Raw genomic sequence first — 15730 nt, forward strand, 5'->3', positions numbered from 1 at the left:
CTCACCTCTTGTGATTATTACCAAGCCTTCAGATAAAGCCATTGCATATGAACTTTGCCATCCAAAAAAGTAACGAAAGCCACCACACATTTTCCAATTGCAGTTAAAAAGACAAGCTCCAAGAAGGTATCTTTAAATAAACCATTTTGACACAAATAACATTAAAGAAATGTATTTGGTATTAGATCTGGTCTTCAGGTACTTCAGTATTTACATTTCCTATCACTATACAGTTTTAACTGTGAAATTTTCAATGCTGCATTAAAATAACTTTAGGGTTTGACATGCCTGAGAACAGAAAACTCACTAGGTATAGTTTAGAACCATACTATACATGCTGAGAATGTCATTAGGCTAAATTTAGTTTTGATTTGATGGGCTATAAGGTTTAGACATTTGCAGTTCAGCACGTGTTTCGCTGAAATATGCAGTGTACATCTGTGAGAAAAAAAGAATAATAAAAAAAAAGGACATTGTCTGGACAACTAAATAGATTTGATTTAGACCTATTTAAGCAGTTAGTGTTAAACTTTCCCAAAGTTTTTTTAATTCAGCGACCGGTAGCAGCTGTTGGAGCAGGTCAGAGGCTCAGGCAGCTGGGGATCCCCTGCTATTAGAGCGAACAGCAGGTAGCAGTCCGTGATGAAATGGAAAGTGAAAGAAAGGGAAAGAAATTGAAGCTGTTTTCAAAGAAATTTTTTATTCCTTTAAAATTGCAGTACTATATTTATAAGCCACCACTCGCGTTGGGGGGCTTGCGCTAGATCTCACTGAAGTCAATGACAGGCGTAGGGCTTTGAAAGGAGGGTGCCGACCCGTCCGCTGCACACACGTCCATCTGAGACATCTCCATTCTTCTGGGCTTGGGTAAGCACAGGACTTGTTTATAAAGGGATTTCTTTGCAATTAGAAATTAACAGTAGGTAGAATTGGTTAATATTCTCTGCACGGAGACAGGGAAACACAAAACCTGGGAAAACGTACCACTCTTTTTGAAGTATGTGAAAGGTGATTGCCTTTCCTGTAGGATGATGGTTGCATAAAGCCTCCAGGTGCCTAAGTGCTATGCCAAGCACAGTGACATTCAAACATATTATGCTTTATTTCAGTGTGTTTTGTATGTAGCACTTAAAGCGAATGTGTCCATTTGAATAGAGTGCTTTCAGTCTGGCCTTTACACATTTCGAGATGCATCTGAACTGTCAGAAAAGAACATGGTATTTTGGATATTAAAACACTTAGCTCTTATGGTGACATTTAATAGTAAAATGTTTAAAACTATTCTATTACTGGCAAATAGCAAAAGATAAAAACTGAACACTGGCTGCAATGTAAGAGTAAGAGTAATATTCACCTAAAAGACATTTCCCTCCGTAATAGAAATATACTGTTTGTGTCAAATTCTTTTCCAAAACTTCTATCTTTCATCTTCTGAAATGAATATTTTTTTCCATAAACATTTTCTAAATTGTACAAAGGTATTGCAGTGCTTTATACTAAGCGGTTTTGGATGGTAGAAAATAACAGTAAAGAGGAAAACATTGCTGCAAATGGTCAATCTTGCTGTCAAATGTACGTATGTTTATGTTTATAATTTAAAATCTGGAGGTGAAAATGGAGAAGTCCATTATTGTTTTCTTTGAAAGGGCTTTTTGGGAAATATCCCAAAACTTCTTTTTTCCATTAAAATGAGATCGTGCGCTTTTATAAGTTTCTCTATGATAACTTTGGGGGTACTCAAGAATACCAGATGCTGTGTTGTTTCCTCCATTTTTGATAACCTAATCAGCAAATGGCTTCCAGGACAGAGTTATTGATAACATCTCAACAGCGAGTAAACTCCCTGTGCTGTCCAGCACGTGAGGTCTTGGGCATGCACCACTAAAGCAAGGCTCAGAGATGTAAGAGCATTACCTGCAGTTCCATTTAAAAATTTGAAAACCAGTCAGGTCAGGATGGACTTCACTGGAAGGAGCATAGTCTACCTTGTTTCATGCAATCATTGTACATTATTTATTTTCTTTCAAGATGCATTAATCTAATTTCCTAAATGTACAGATGAAGTTTGAATACGTGCAGCACAAGGGAGGGAAAAAACCAGAAAAGAAAGTTACCAGGTTATTGGTTTTCCTTTTGAAAAGTTGTGGACTGAAGCCTTTCTTTTGCATGTAAGATACACAGATAAAGGAAATAAAGCACAGGGTTAAAGCATGTAGTAGTGCAATTAAAATAACTCATATGCATATTTAAATAGTCCAGCAGTCCAGAGCCCAGTTATGAAATAAATACCCATCATAACAAATAGGAAATTAACAAGATTAACTTGACTGAATAAATTGGGAATACAAATGCAGACAACGGTTCTGGTTAGGTTGTACTAATGGCTTTTGTTTTGTGAAATGTCAGCTGAGTGCTCATCTGCAGTCAAAAAAAGCAAATAAAGTGTTAGGAATTGTTAAGGAATGAGCAGAGCACAAAATGCCAGATTTTATTATGGTCTGTATCCATGGTGAACTGCATCTGAAATACCATGTTCAGGTCTGATCCCCCAGCTCAGAAAAGATATAGTGAAAGTGGAAAAGATGCAGAAAAAGGTGACAGGGATAACCAAAGTTATAGAAGAGCTTTTGTATGAACAACAAGTGAATAGATTAGGTCTGTGGGAAAGACATGACTTGGAGGGATAGGATAGAAAACTGCAAAATCAGACGTGTCCTGGAAAGGTTGAACAGGGTACTGTTCAAAGGCATCACCTTGGCTTTTTGAAGCCTATGATCCATAACTTGCTGAAAGACTATTCTGGACAGTATCCCTGTATCTTTCCCATATACTACCAGACATCTGCTGTTGGTAGCTACTGGACACAGAGAGATAGAGGAAGGACTTTTGGTCTGATATGGTACAGCTTTTTGGGTGTAAAAATGTTAGAACAGATGAATGTCAGCTACCTAATTATTTTTGCTTCATTTCATCCAGCTGTTCATCCTCAGGTTGTAATACTTTCCCAACTACTCCATCTTTCCTGTTACTTTGAAAATTATTTGGTTTGAACAGTGGTTTTGTAATGTCAAGTCAGTGCTGTGTTTTTAACTCTTGAGCAGAAAGCATGACTACTACTGTTCTAGACTTCCCTTTCCCTTAGAAAATACTGTGCAAAGCCTATAAAATAACCCAGAGCTTTACTGACTTAACATTTTTAAGAAAATCTTTCTAAAGTAGCAGGACTTTATTTTCCATAGGAATTCTGAGGAACTTTTGTGACTATTAAAAAACTAGAAAGATACTAGTCCTTAACTATTACCTAATCCAAAATAGTTTTAAATGATTGTCTGTATTCTACGGAACTGAGTCTTTGACTTTTTAATTGTACAGTTTTAGTAACCAGACACTCCCTATCGAATGAACTTGCAGTTAGAGAAGTAAAACAAAGGATGACCAGAAATTTGGCTTAAATTCTTATCTTTCTTCAGTCTTCAGGTCTAGGTCTCTCATAAAGCAGCACAACAATGATGCCCGAAGCAGAATTTTTTGTTAACTTCAACCCTGTTATCAAATGGAAAGGACATTTTCCACCTTAGGGTACCCTAAGGAGCTCAAGAACTACAACAGCTGCTCTCAGACAGTGCCATATGCACAGACCCTGGTGAATAAACTGAGCCCAGGGAAAAGACAACATTTGTTTCCTTGTCCAGTGGATACAGCATCTTTGAACGTGCAGGTCTGTGTTCCTGTTGTAGAGTGGGGAACAGAGGCAGGATGATAAGTAATTGCTCCAAGGTCACTAACAACACTAACAAATATTTCAGAGCATTAGCCTCAAATGTTACAAAGTGCTGCACTACCTGTGCCACTTGTCATACACTAGACAAAATATCAGAAACATTCTGAAAACAATCCTCTTTGGACTAGTTATGCGTTATTAAAGTGCTAGTTTTTTATTTGATTGGCATACTGAGCTGAAACATTTAAAGCTCTGTAAGTGTTATGACACTTCTGCAGTGCGCTTTGGCAGGTGATAGGTGCTGTCCCGTAAAACTGCTAGGAGTGTACCATAGTAGGGCACTGGTTTTATGGTATATATCCTTGAAAAGGGCACTCAGAGGGGAAATTAGGTATTTAGTAACCTCTTTCATCAGCAGAGGAATTCTTGGCTAAATTTACTCCAAAAATGCTAGTGAGCATCTTCTGCAAGACAACATGCAGGAGAATCCAGTGGACTACAGTAGGCTTTATCTCCCCTACTTATTTTTTATTATTGCCTAGGTGATGCTGGCTATCTCCAAAATGCTACTCTGAAATGAAGTTTTTCAAGGCCTTGCCTGTTTAGCAGACTAGTCTTAACATTAGGCCACTGATAAATGGTGGTACTGCTTTTGTGCAGGAAGGTGAAAGAGCTCTACAAGCTGAGAACCTGGCCAGCTGTAGGAAAGAGCATGGGAGTGGTGAGTAGAGCCTTGAGGAACTACTTCATCTCACCTCATCTGCCGAGTAAGTAGCTGCTGACAGAAGTAAAAGAATTAAGGATCTGTAATGCTTATTATGGGAAAGCAAGATGGGCAAAAGCAAGGTCCTACTTCTAAATACAGATGACAAAGTTGTCGTTAGTGAAAGGAGTGATCTAAATGGAAATTGCTAAGAGCATCTGAACATATCTCAGTTTAGATGCCTGAATACAAGCCAAAACCACTGACATCCAGCTATGTTCTTCTAAAAGAAGGTAGGAGGTTAGACCTGATGATCTTCAGAGGTGTCTTCCAGCCTGGACTCCTGTGACTCTGTGATTCCCAAAGCAGGAAGACAGAGCAGAGGGAGAGGACTTCCAACTAAATCATAACAGGGAGACTGAGGGGTTTGTCCAAAGGGATAAGAATATTACAGATATAAAATGTGGTATGATTTACTTTAGAAAAGAAATCCATATTCAGGATGCTGCTTATTTTTTCCCTACCAGTCCTCCAAGCCTGCTTTTGAATCTGCACAACTGGAAAAAAAAAATTACATTCTGTCACAAGATAAGTATCACTCAGTAAAGTATTTATTATCTTAGAGTAATTTCAGATACTCTTATTAAATAAAGGTCACATGCCCTCAAGCTCCACAGGTATTAAAACTTGCTACCGATGGGCTGTTTCTTTTATCTCAGTGAATTATGATATCAAATAGGATGGTGAAAACTACCTATAGCGTCTGAGTCTGTCAACATTTTTGCTCTCTTGCCATGAATGTTGCATCTAAGCCTGAAGATTTCTCAAATGTTTGTCTCATCTAAACTTTGACCACTTGCTCAATTTTGCTGCCTCCTCTTCTTAGAGGGTGCTACTGTTTTGAGGGAAGTTGGTGCAATTGTGGTGGCATTCTGGCTTCACTAAGGGGAAATCATGCCTGACAAATTTGGTGGCCTTCTATGACAGGGTTAAACTGTTGGTGGATAAGGGAAGAGCAATAGACGTCATCTACCTGGACTTGTGCAAAGCGTTTGACACCGTCCTGCATGACATCCTTGTCTCTAAATTGGAGAGACATGGATTTGACAGACAGAATGCTCGGTGGATAAGGAAATGGCTGGATGGTCGCACTCAAAGAGTTGCAGTCAACGGCTCGATGTCCAAGTGGAGACCAGTGACGAGTGGTGTTCCACAGGGGTTGGTATTGGGACCGGTGATGTTTAACATCTTTGTCGGCAACATGGACAGTGGGATTGAGTGCACCCTCAGCAAGTTTGCCAGTGACAGCAAGCTGTGTGGTGCGGTCGACACGCTGGAGGGAAGGGATGCCATCCTGAGGGACCTTGACAGGCTGGAGAGGTGGGCCCATGCGAACCTCATGAAGTTCAACAAGGCCAAGTACAAGGTCCTGCACATGGGTCAGGGCAATCCCAAGCACAGATAACAGGCTGGGCCATGAGTGGATTGAGAGCAGCCCTGAGGAGAAGGACTTGGGGGTGTTGGGTGAAGAGAAGCTCAACATGACCCAGCAATGTGCACTTCCACCCCAGAAAGCCAACCGTATCCTGGGCTGCATCCAAAGAAGCATGACCAGCAGGTCGAGGAATGTGGTTGTCCCCCTCTACTCCACTCTCATGAGACCCCACCTGGAGTACTGCGTTCAGTTCTGGGGCCCCCAACGTAAGAAGGACATGGACCTGTTGGAGCAAGTCCAGAGGAGGGCCACGAAGATGATCAGAGGGCTGGAGCACCTCTCCTGTGAAGACAGGCTGAGAGAGTTGGGGTTGCTTAGCCTGGAGAAGAGAAGGTTCTGGGGAGACCCTACAGCAGCCTTCCAGTACCTAAACGGGGCCTACAGGAAAGCAGGAGAGGGGCTTTTTGCAAGGGCATGTAATGATGGGACAAGGGGTAACAGTTTTAAGCTGAAAGAGGATAGATTTGGATTAGATGTAAGGAAGAAGTTCTCTGCTGTGAGGGTGGTGAGGCACTGGAATGGGTTGCCTAGAGAGGTGGTGGATGCCCGAACCCTGGCAGTGTTCAAGGCCAGGTTGGATGGGGCTTTGAGCAACCTGGTCTAGTGGAAGGTGTCCCTGCCCATGCCAGGGGGCTTGGAACTAGATGATCTTTAAGATCCCTTCCAACCCAAACCATTCTATAATTCTAGGATTCTATGATTGCAAAGTGCTGACAGTTGAGGTTATGACAGGCCTTAATCCAAGGAATTAGCCTCATCTTTCAACTTCATCTGTCATGATGAATCAGCTGCATCTGACATGGGAAGAGACATCAATGGCTGGAGGTACAATGGGTGCTTTTCACATTTCGGGCCATGCTCCAGGGTGCTGCTCACAGGTGCGCAGAGGGGCTCGGGATGAAGCAGAAGCAGGGAGCAGACAGGCTTATTATTGAGTCAGGTGACACGGTCAGTGACAAGAGACAAATAAAGGATGTTTGTGTCTCATGTCATCAAGCCCCGAGACAGAGAATGATGCTGGTAATAAAGTATTTCATCCTAAGGACTCTCCAGAGAGATTTCAGTAATACCAGTAATTGAAGAAAACATCTCATCTTGCGAGACAGTAAAAGGCAGAGGTAGATTTATGTTTTAAGGACCGTACTGATGGGCATACTAAATATACACAAAGCAGCCATATGCTCATATTTGTAAATATTCATATGTACATGGGCCTGGTCTTTGAGGGGAGGCCATTCTGTGGTCAAACTTGCTTTGGGCTTCTCAGCACTAGGAGCTACTTGGTACTTTTCCAGCTCTAGGTGTAAAACAGAGGTCAAAGACAGGGTCTTTTGTGCCAAGTAACCCTAAGACCTTTAGAAGGGGCATTTCAGAAATGTGCAAACAAGCAAAAAATAGAGCACCCAAGAGTATAGTAACCTTTTCTTATGCATTTTGTAATATATCTCCAGCACTGCTCTGAGCTCAGAGGGCTGCAGTATTGCTGGGAGCTTTACACCCCCACAAAGCCTTGCTTACAGCAAGGAATCCCTGCAAGGTCCTCCGCAGTGCATCACGGCTGAGACCCCCCTACGCCTGTCTGCTCTGTGCGCAGAGCACGAGAAACCATATGTGAAAGAGAATGAAACAGATGATGCAAATACTTTTGCTTCGTGTAGTGAAAGGCCAATTAAGATATCAACTTATCAGAGGGATTTCAATAAAAGGTGTAATTAATGATAGCTAAGTCAGGGAATTCATTGTTTCAACAATGTGCATAATACTATTGTTTTATGGATGTATTCTAAACTGTCTAATAAATAATTCATATTGTGAAAACCCTTCTGGTGCTATACGTTTCAGATGACAAGTTCAGTTTTCTATTTAAGATATTAGACAGATATTTAAAAGTAATTTTTAAGGTAGTAGATCAATTAGTTTTCCTTAGAATATGTGTTGTATAGAGAAATGGAATCAATTTTACTCTTTTCCACAGAAGTTTTATATGTTTTCAAATGTGATGACTTCAGTAGAATGAATCTGGCCTTAAGCAAGGGTAAGTGAGATTGCAATCTGTTCCTGGTTTCAATAGATTAGATATTATCAAATAAATATGTCATTTTTGTAAGCAGAAAGAGCTTTTTCAAAGTTATAGAATGTTTGTCTATTATTTGGAGATATAATTGGCTTTGAAAAACAGAATGATCCCAGCTAGAAAAATCTCCAAATTTATAATAAAAATTAACTTTTACTTTGGAGAGTTAATAAATTTGAAGTTATAAAAGAATTTGAAAGAGGGTTTTCCCCTTTACCTTCACAAGTAATTCCATCACCGCTGTATCCACTGGGACAAGGCCCACATTTAAATCCTCCATCTTCGGCCACCTCGCACTGCACACCAGTAAAGCATGGCATATTAGCGCAAACAACTTTCTGATGCGTCCTACTGCTGGTTTTTGGCGGTTCCACACGATCCATCGCTGTATTGTATGCCTTTCTGTCTGCTGTGGTCTGTGCTGGAAACCTTGCTTGGGGAGCAGACCCTGCTGGGATGCTAGCACTTTGGGGAGCTGTATCAAGGGAAGAACCTATTAAATGGGAAGAGGAGGTGAGATGTGCTGCCAAAGGAGATGCTCTCTGCTGCTTTGTTGGGAAATCTTGGGATGGTTTAGTCTTCAAGACTGCGGCTCGACTGGGCCATTTCCTAGGAGAATAGCCATACTTGGAACGAGTTTGCTGAACAGCATGTGGCCTTGCAAAGAATGAACTTGTATTTGTGTTGTGACGAGAAGGAACACTCTGTGTTGTACCTGGTTTGTATTGTTTATAATAGAGAGGGGTATGGGTTATCCCACTGACAGTTGTGGCTCTGGGGTCTGGCTCCTCGTGCAGAAGGAAAGTGTGTGTATCACCTCTTTTTTCAAGAAAAGATTGTTTCTCAGTTGCTGTAGACTCCATATCAGGTTTTTTTGCTGACAATGTCTGAACTTGGGAAGTCTTCCTTTTCATTGTAAGGGATGGAGTGTTAATGACTGTGGGGTTTCTTTCCAAAAAGTTTGTAGTTTCTTGCCTTGGAATTTGGGTTTGGGAAAGAAGGGAATGTATGTTTCTTGATGTCTTTAAAACATTTTCATGGTGAGAGCCTCTAGCATCTTCAATACTTCTTCCAGCAAAATCCACATGCCTTTGGGAAGATCTTGAAACTAGGGCAGAAGGAAGATGTATATTAGCCAAATTTGCTGGTCTAGAGTTTAAAGACACCACAGTGAACATTTAGCTTATGAGCAAACAACAGAACATCAATTCTAGAAGTAAAAGAGTTAATCTATCATATATGCTAAGGGCACATTTATGCTGACTGCCATAGAAACAACATGGTGTTATCTGCTATGGGTAACCACCAGCACTGGATGCACAGGGAATGGCAATACCGAAACTTACAGGGTGGCAGTTGATGAACTAGAGGAAATGTATTTATGCTGGCTTAACATTGAGCCTAAGGTAGTAAGCCTCAGTGAAGGTCAGGCATTATTCTTTGAGGTGCAGCACTGGGCTTACAGGGGTTAAACTGCAGATGGGGAAAAACACTTGCCATGCTGTTTTATTAATTTTGGCTTACACTAGTCCATGAGCTTTTGGCACTGTGCATCTTTCCATGGTGCACCCTACAGTTCTTGACCACCTGAGCTAATATTTGTTTTTTATTAACTGTCTACATTGCAGAATGTGCTGGGAAATGTTCTGCTAGACAGTACGTAACACAGAGACCTTGCATTCAAGCTCTTGCAGTCTAGGAGTAAGATGAGACATTGCATTTTTGGACAGAACAAGACATTGCAGTTTGGGACAGATAGATATTGAAGATGGAGACATAAACAATGTTAAGATGGTCCTTGGCAAGATCGTGTCCTAGAGACACTCTAGTCCCATCGCACCAATGTATAACTATGTAATGCTTTTGTAGTCCTTATGGCAAAGGAAAGTTTTAGGAAAGCATTTAAAGGAGACAAATGGAAAAGCTTTGTGAATGCTGTGTACAGCTCCCTCCAGACGTGAGGGGCAGCATGTAAGAGAGACTGCTGGTTTGTAACTGTCACCCACTTTTTACAAAGCCAGCCACCTTTTCAGTTGTGTAAGGAGGGATGATAGATGGGGAAAGGGTAGTCTGTGAAGGGCCTTAAAAGTGGAGACGAGTAGTTTGAATCAATACTTTCAGGAAGATTAATGGCCATCTGCTGACTCTAATGAATGGAAGAAGCTATTTTTAACCTGTTCTGGCATACTCACTCCATAGGAAACGGAATATATTGGATCCTGAACAAAAACCCTCACTTGGTTCTAGGGTTAACCCCATGCAGGATGTATCTCTTCCTTTTAAATATAAATATTAATCACTTCCTTAAAACTCCTACTGATGTAGAAATTAGCCATAGTTAGCAAGGAAAGAGATTAAGATGCTTGGCAAGGATCAAAATGAAAGTTAGAGCATTGACTAGTTCAAAGCAAATCCTGGCATACAAAGTTGTGTTTATGTGACTGTTAAACAGTGTCATTCTACTGGCGGCTGATGAGTTTTATTGCCCTGTAGTATAACATTTTGGAGTTTTACAATGGTACTGGATCAAGCTATGGACATCAGTAGGTAAATACATGGTATTTAGTAGAGCAGTAGGTAAATACATGGATTTTACTATCCAAAGTAAGGCTGATGAATGATGAGGTACACAGAAGAAAAGAGATGGTGAAGCAGGGAGAATATCAACAAAAAGAGCATGAGAGGATAGGAGAAGTCAAAGGATTTTTAAAAATGAATGAGAGAAAGATGAAAGAAATATCCCCATAGAAAATTATCAGTAATAGATGGTCATTACTGCCTTTAGAAAATTCGATCCAGGGACCAGAAATCAACAGGAATGACAGTGAAGGGCTGAATGACCTCTCTGACAAATGTCCAAAAAAAGTCGTGATTATAGGTTTGAGCTCCTTCCACTGTGTCGTAATTAAATGGGTTTTCCTCCTAACTAAATTTTAGTAACTAGTAAGGGGATCAGACTGACTACCTGAGAAAGGGAAGTCTTTTATTTCTTTATCAGATATACAGGTGATATACCCATCCCGCAAATAAACTTCAGCCTTCTCTGTAAGGGGGAGCATACTGTTGGAGTGTATCTATGATAATGCAATTTTTACATCTCAAAAAATACTACCAATGAAGAGTAGTGATACATTTTGGTTGTTTTTTCATTATGATATATACTAATCAAGGTTCCTCACACACTCTGCAGAGACCACTAAACTTCATAAGATGTTGGTGTCATTCAAATGTGGCTACTAGAGTGTCCTCTCAGCTTTTGTTATCTCAGATTTTTACTTATAGTGATACTGTGCAATTTGGTTAGGCTTAGAATACAATAGGTTTTTGCTGGAATACCTGAAAATTTCTTTCTGCAGTCTTCCAGATATCTAAATAAGCTAAAACAAAGAAGTATACCAAAAGATTGCAGACTCAGTTGTCTGTAGTCAGCAGCTTTCTCAAATCCTGTATTACTTCAATTTATTTTCCTTGCAGTTGATCAATATCTTCAAATGTATAACCCATTATCAATGCAGAACTGTGATTGCGTGAGTCTGGTTTTCTCTGTGATGCTACTGTATGATTACATATTGGACTGGATGAAAATAACAAAAAAATGACAAGGCAAAGTGCTCAAGGTTATATGACGGTACAAAAATACATTTTCACTACCTGTCAGTATTTCTACCTGTACTAACGGGGAAATGTGCAGCAGTGGAACAACTGAGTTTGTTTTTCATAGAGGTAGATAAGAGACCAAGAACCTGCTGCTTTGCTCCAGTTGTGCATGGCAGCAGCTCCTTTCGTATCAATGGAGTTACACCACTTTAAGTAAGTGCAGTGTAACGCCAGGACGGATCCGGCCCCGAGAAGATAGATTCCTTTGTTGTCCCCCTATCTGGGGAAGATGAGAACAAGGGTGACAGAGGGCAAATTTCTGAGACAGAAGTTTAACGTCCCTCATCCAACTCAACACCAGGACACTTTCTATCTATGTGGTGCAGGAGTTGTCCCACATGAGAAGCCCCCAGCCTTTGGTTCACCCAGGGTTTCAGATATTTTGTGCCACTCGCACTAAGCTCATAAATCAGAATTGTCATAACCAGTCTCTGGTTCATGTTTGCCAATGCCATCATGCTGTTGTTAAGGCACAGCAAATTCTGATTTCTTCTCTCACTTGAATTGTGTTTTATAGTGAACTACTAGAAATCTGTAGTTGAAAATGATCATGTTCATTCTGAAGGTAATAAAATGACTTTATAAGCTAGTGAAAACAGCAGCTCACAAACAGAGAAGACATTCGACAGTCTCTTAAAGCCAGGGTGAGATAGCAACACTCTGAAACATGGAAAAGAAATCTAATATATTTTCTCTCTTCTGAGTTTCTGGTTTGTTTGTTTGTTTGTTTGTTTGTTTTGTGGGGGTTTTTTTGCATTTACAAGCTTTCAGAAAAAGGCCACATCCAGACTTGACTTAAGAGAAATCACATCCCCTTCTGACCCCAACCATTTCTGTTCCCAGAGAAGCAGCACACATTTCATACTCTGCCTGGAACAGGGTGGACCAGGTTGGTTACCATATTCCTCTGTGCTGTTCACCCAAGTCTTTGCTGGTCTTAGACTTACGCACCTCCACACCTTTCTTCCCAAGCCATGTGCCTTGGAGGCAGCCCCATACTGACCTACAACTAGCAGCTGACACCTCAAACATTTGTTTAAGCTTCTTGTAGACATGAATATTTGTTACCTTTTCATTGCCATGCTTCTCTTTTTGCAACTATTAGAGTTAGAAACTTACATTTTGTTTTTTAAATTAAGTGTAACTTTTTTATGTAATGACATAAGGGAGACACTATAAGCATGGCCACATAATCTCAAGTGCTGCTCTCTCTTTTAATCTAATAAAATGCCCCAAACCAGTCTGCCTTTGAGGTGGAGACTGGCTCCTTCTCCTTAGCAAGATCATCTGGCTGTGGTCTCTTCTGCCTGTCAGTTCAGAGGATTGTGGGAACCTTTAATTCTGATCAGGTTACAACTATTTCAGAATTCTGTGAATAGTTTAAGAATTCATTATTAACACAATTCAATAAATTTACAATTTGTGTAGTTTTAGAGCTATTAACATTTAGTAGTACATGCTGTCTAGAGCATTTCTTATTCAGAAGAATGTCGACAGAGAAATGCTCTTCTGACATATTACACTATGTGGGTCATCATTTAAAATTTGAAACATCTACCAGCACATAAATCTTATTTAAAATGTCAAGAGAGAACAGAAAAATTACACTGGTCTAAGAAGTCTTGTTACCAGAGTATTAAGGATCATCCCATTTCTCTCTCTATTTTTCCACATTAATATTTTTTTCTGTATTTACTTGGTGAGAAGCAGTAACAGAGCAGCTGTCAATAGGAAGCTCTAGGGGAATTCTGGTTTTCCATCAATTCTTAATCCGCTGTTTTATTTGAATAAGTTCTGGCATAACTTTCTTCTCTAGTCAGAGTGTGTTTAATTCCTAAATCTTCTGTTTAGCCATCCAAGCATACCCTAATATCTTCCCTCTCCCAAATATTTAGAAATACAGCTTTGATTCTCCCTTCCTTCCTCTTAAGCATCCAGAATTTCCCCACATTCAGATGCTGGTTGGACTTCCCAGTCACCGATGTTCCTTCTCTTACAATCACAAGCAGTAACTCCCAGAAGAAGTTCCTCAGCTCCTTTAAGTGAGGTACAGCTTTGACTACCCATGTTTTACAAAGGGTGTACTTCCAGGATTATTTCTATAGAAACAAAACCATTTTAAAGACTTGTTGAGATTGGGATATTATTATAAATTTAGTTAGGAGCTTAAGTTTAGAGCTCATGACCCTTTACTTATTTTTTATGTTGAAAATTGAAGAGTCAAATGTATTGTAAAAGAGTTTAGGAGCACAGAACACACTGGAAGTAGGCACAGGCAAAAGTTAATCCCCACTTTGAAAAATGTGGAAATAGAGGATATGAGTAATAACTTTTATATAAGAGGTGCCCAGATCTGGAATTTGCAACTCAGAAAATGACGTGGAGCTGCATGCGAGGCACTAGCAGTGCATAGGCAGAAAGAACGAACCAGCCAGGCTATTTAGCTTGTGCTGGCATACAGAGCGAGACAGCTTGTGGACCTAGTGTGCCTTACACCCAGACAGGTCAGCACGTGAGCAAAGCAGTCGCACGACTCTCTATCCATCTGTACAGGTGCATTCAGTCTTAGCAAGATCTGTGTTCTCAAACTACCACTGCTGTGATGGGTAAATTTACTCACTTGTTGCTTTAATGATGAAATTAAAAGGTGAACATCTAGTTCACTGTCCCTGAGCCATGTTTCAGCCTGATTGATAGAAAATGAGATTATGTTGCTACCTGGTGAGCAATTTTCTTCCCCTTCACCTACCAAAATCATGAGCAATGGGGAATATTCTATGGATCCTGCGTCACTCAGCCACTTCTGATTATAACTATTCCTCTGCTTCAGATTCTTTTGTTTGTCAAGTGTGCCTGCAGCTGCACATACACAATTCTGTAACACTGTTCATAATTTGCAAGGCAAATTTGTTTTGTATGTATGAAACACAAAATCATTCTGCTCTAACACGTTTTTTGTGGAGGAGAAAACCTGGGATCTTCAGCCAGCTCACTCACTAAACTTTGTTTACGAATCCCTGTATTCAGAGTAAATGATTCCCACAAATGGAATGGGATCTAGACTCTGCCATCAAGGAGGTCCTTCTCCAGTTCTGGGATGTTGAAATCCTATGTGAGTATATGAGAATATATTATCTCAAGAAGAGATAGTGTGTTTGCTTATGTGGCATTAAAGGGCTTTTGTATTTGTTTGCATCACTGTATAGTTCATTTGCCTCTAGGTTTTCAGAATATACTTGGCATCTCAATCCATTAACTGATGTATTTAAAGAAAATGGGGGTTCTGAGATGCTCAGTCAGGAAGCAAACAGTTCATGAACATAGAAATGATATTACCAACTATATGTCGGAGAACATTTTCAGTCTTATCTATGTCAAGGAATACATAAAGATAATCTCCTTCATATTCAACAAATACCAAATGGATACCGTAGAATGATTTTGCTTAGGTGTAGCCCTTTCCTTATACAAAATATTTTTTCTATTCATAAAACTTTTTCAGTAGAAAGCATTACAATTTAGAGATTAAGAGAAACAAAAAAACTAAAGAGTTGGGGCAGTAATACTGCCTTAGTTTATATTCATTTAAGCCAGATCTCTCCATAGAATTTAAATGATTGTCTCCTTTTTAGGCGTCCTGAGTAGATAATAGTAGTATCAGGCTATAAACTGAATTTCTAGAATGATGCTCAAGTCTGAAAGTAACGAAACAGTTTTAAATATGAAACATCCTAATACGTAACACTTTCATGTAATATATGTGTATCTGCATTCCAAGAAGGTATCCATCAGCTTTTGGTTAGTAAGATTCTTGGGACAAGACATCATATGCAGGCAAAGTGCAAGAACAGTGCAAGAAGGTGATGAACACAATGATAGCTGTACAGAAAAATGGGCCTTTGAGGAAAATAATGCATTTTGTGCACTTTGTTTGCAGACTCTGTTTGTTGGTTCATTTTTTTTTACCTTTTGTGATGTTTTCTGTAAGTTTTCAATAGAAATTTTAATGTCAGGATCACCAGAGACAGTGTTTTTTAAAAATGGTGTAAGAATTACTGATTGCAAAGATATGAGCATGCT

General features: G+C 39.8%; 1 protein-coding gene across 1 annotated transcript in view; it reads right to left on the minus strand.

Annotated features, from left to right (window-relative positions):
• The window catches only part of LOC128144630 (von Willebrand factor D and EGF domain-containing protein-like), a 190550-nt gene that overhangs the window by 41058 nt on the left and 133762 nt on the right, over positions 1–15730 (minus strand). Inside the window, exon 21 of the mRNA XM_052793761.1 lies at positions 8211–9101. Coding sequence (XP_052649721.1) covers positions 8211–9101 — 891 coding nt within the window. The remainder of the gene's footprint in view (positions 1–8210; positions 9102–15730) is intronic.

The sequence above is a fragment of the Harpia harpyja genome, chromosome 7 (genome assembly GCF_026419915.1).
Source record: "Harpia harpyja isolate bHarHar1 chromosome 7, bHarHar1 primary haplotype, whole genome shotgun sequence".
NCBI classification, from domain to species: domain Eukaryota; kingdom Metazoa; phylum Chordata; class Aves; order Accipitriformes; family Accipitridae; genus Harpia; species Harpia harpyja.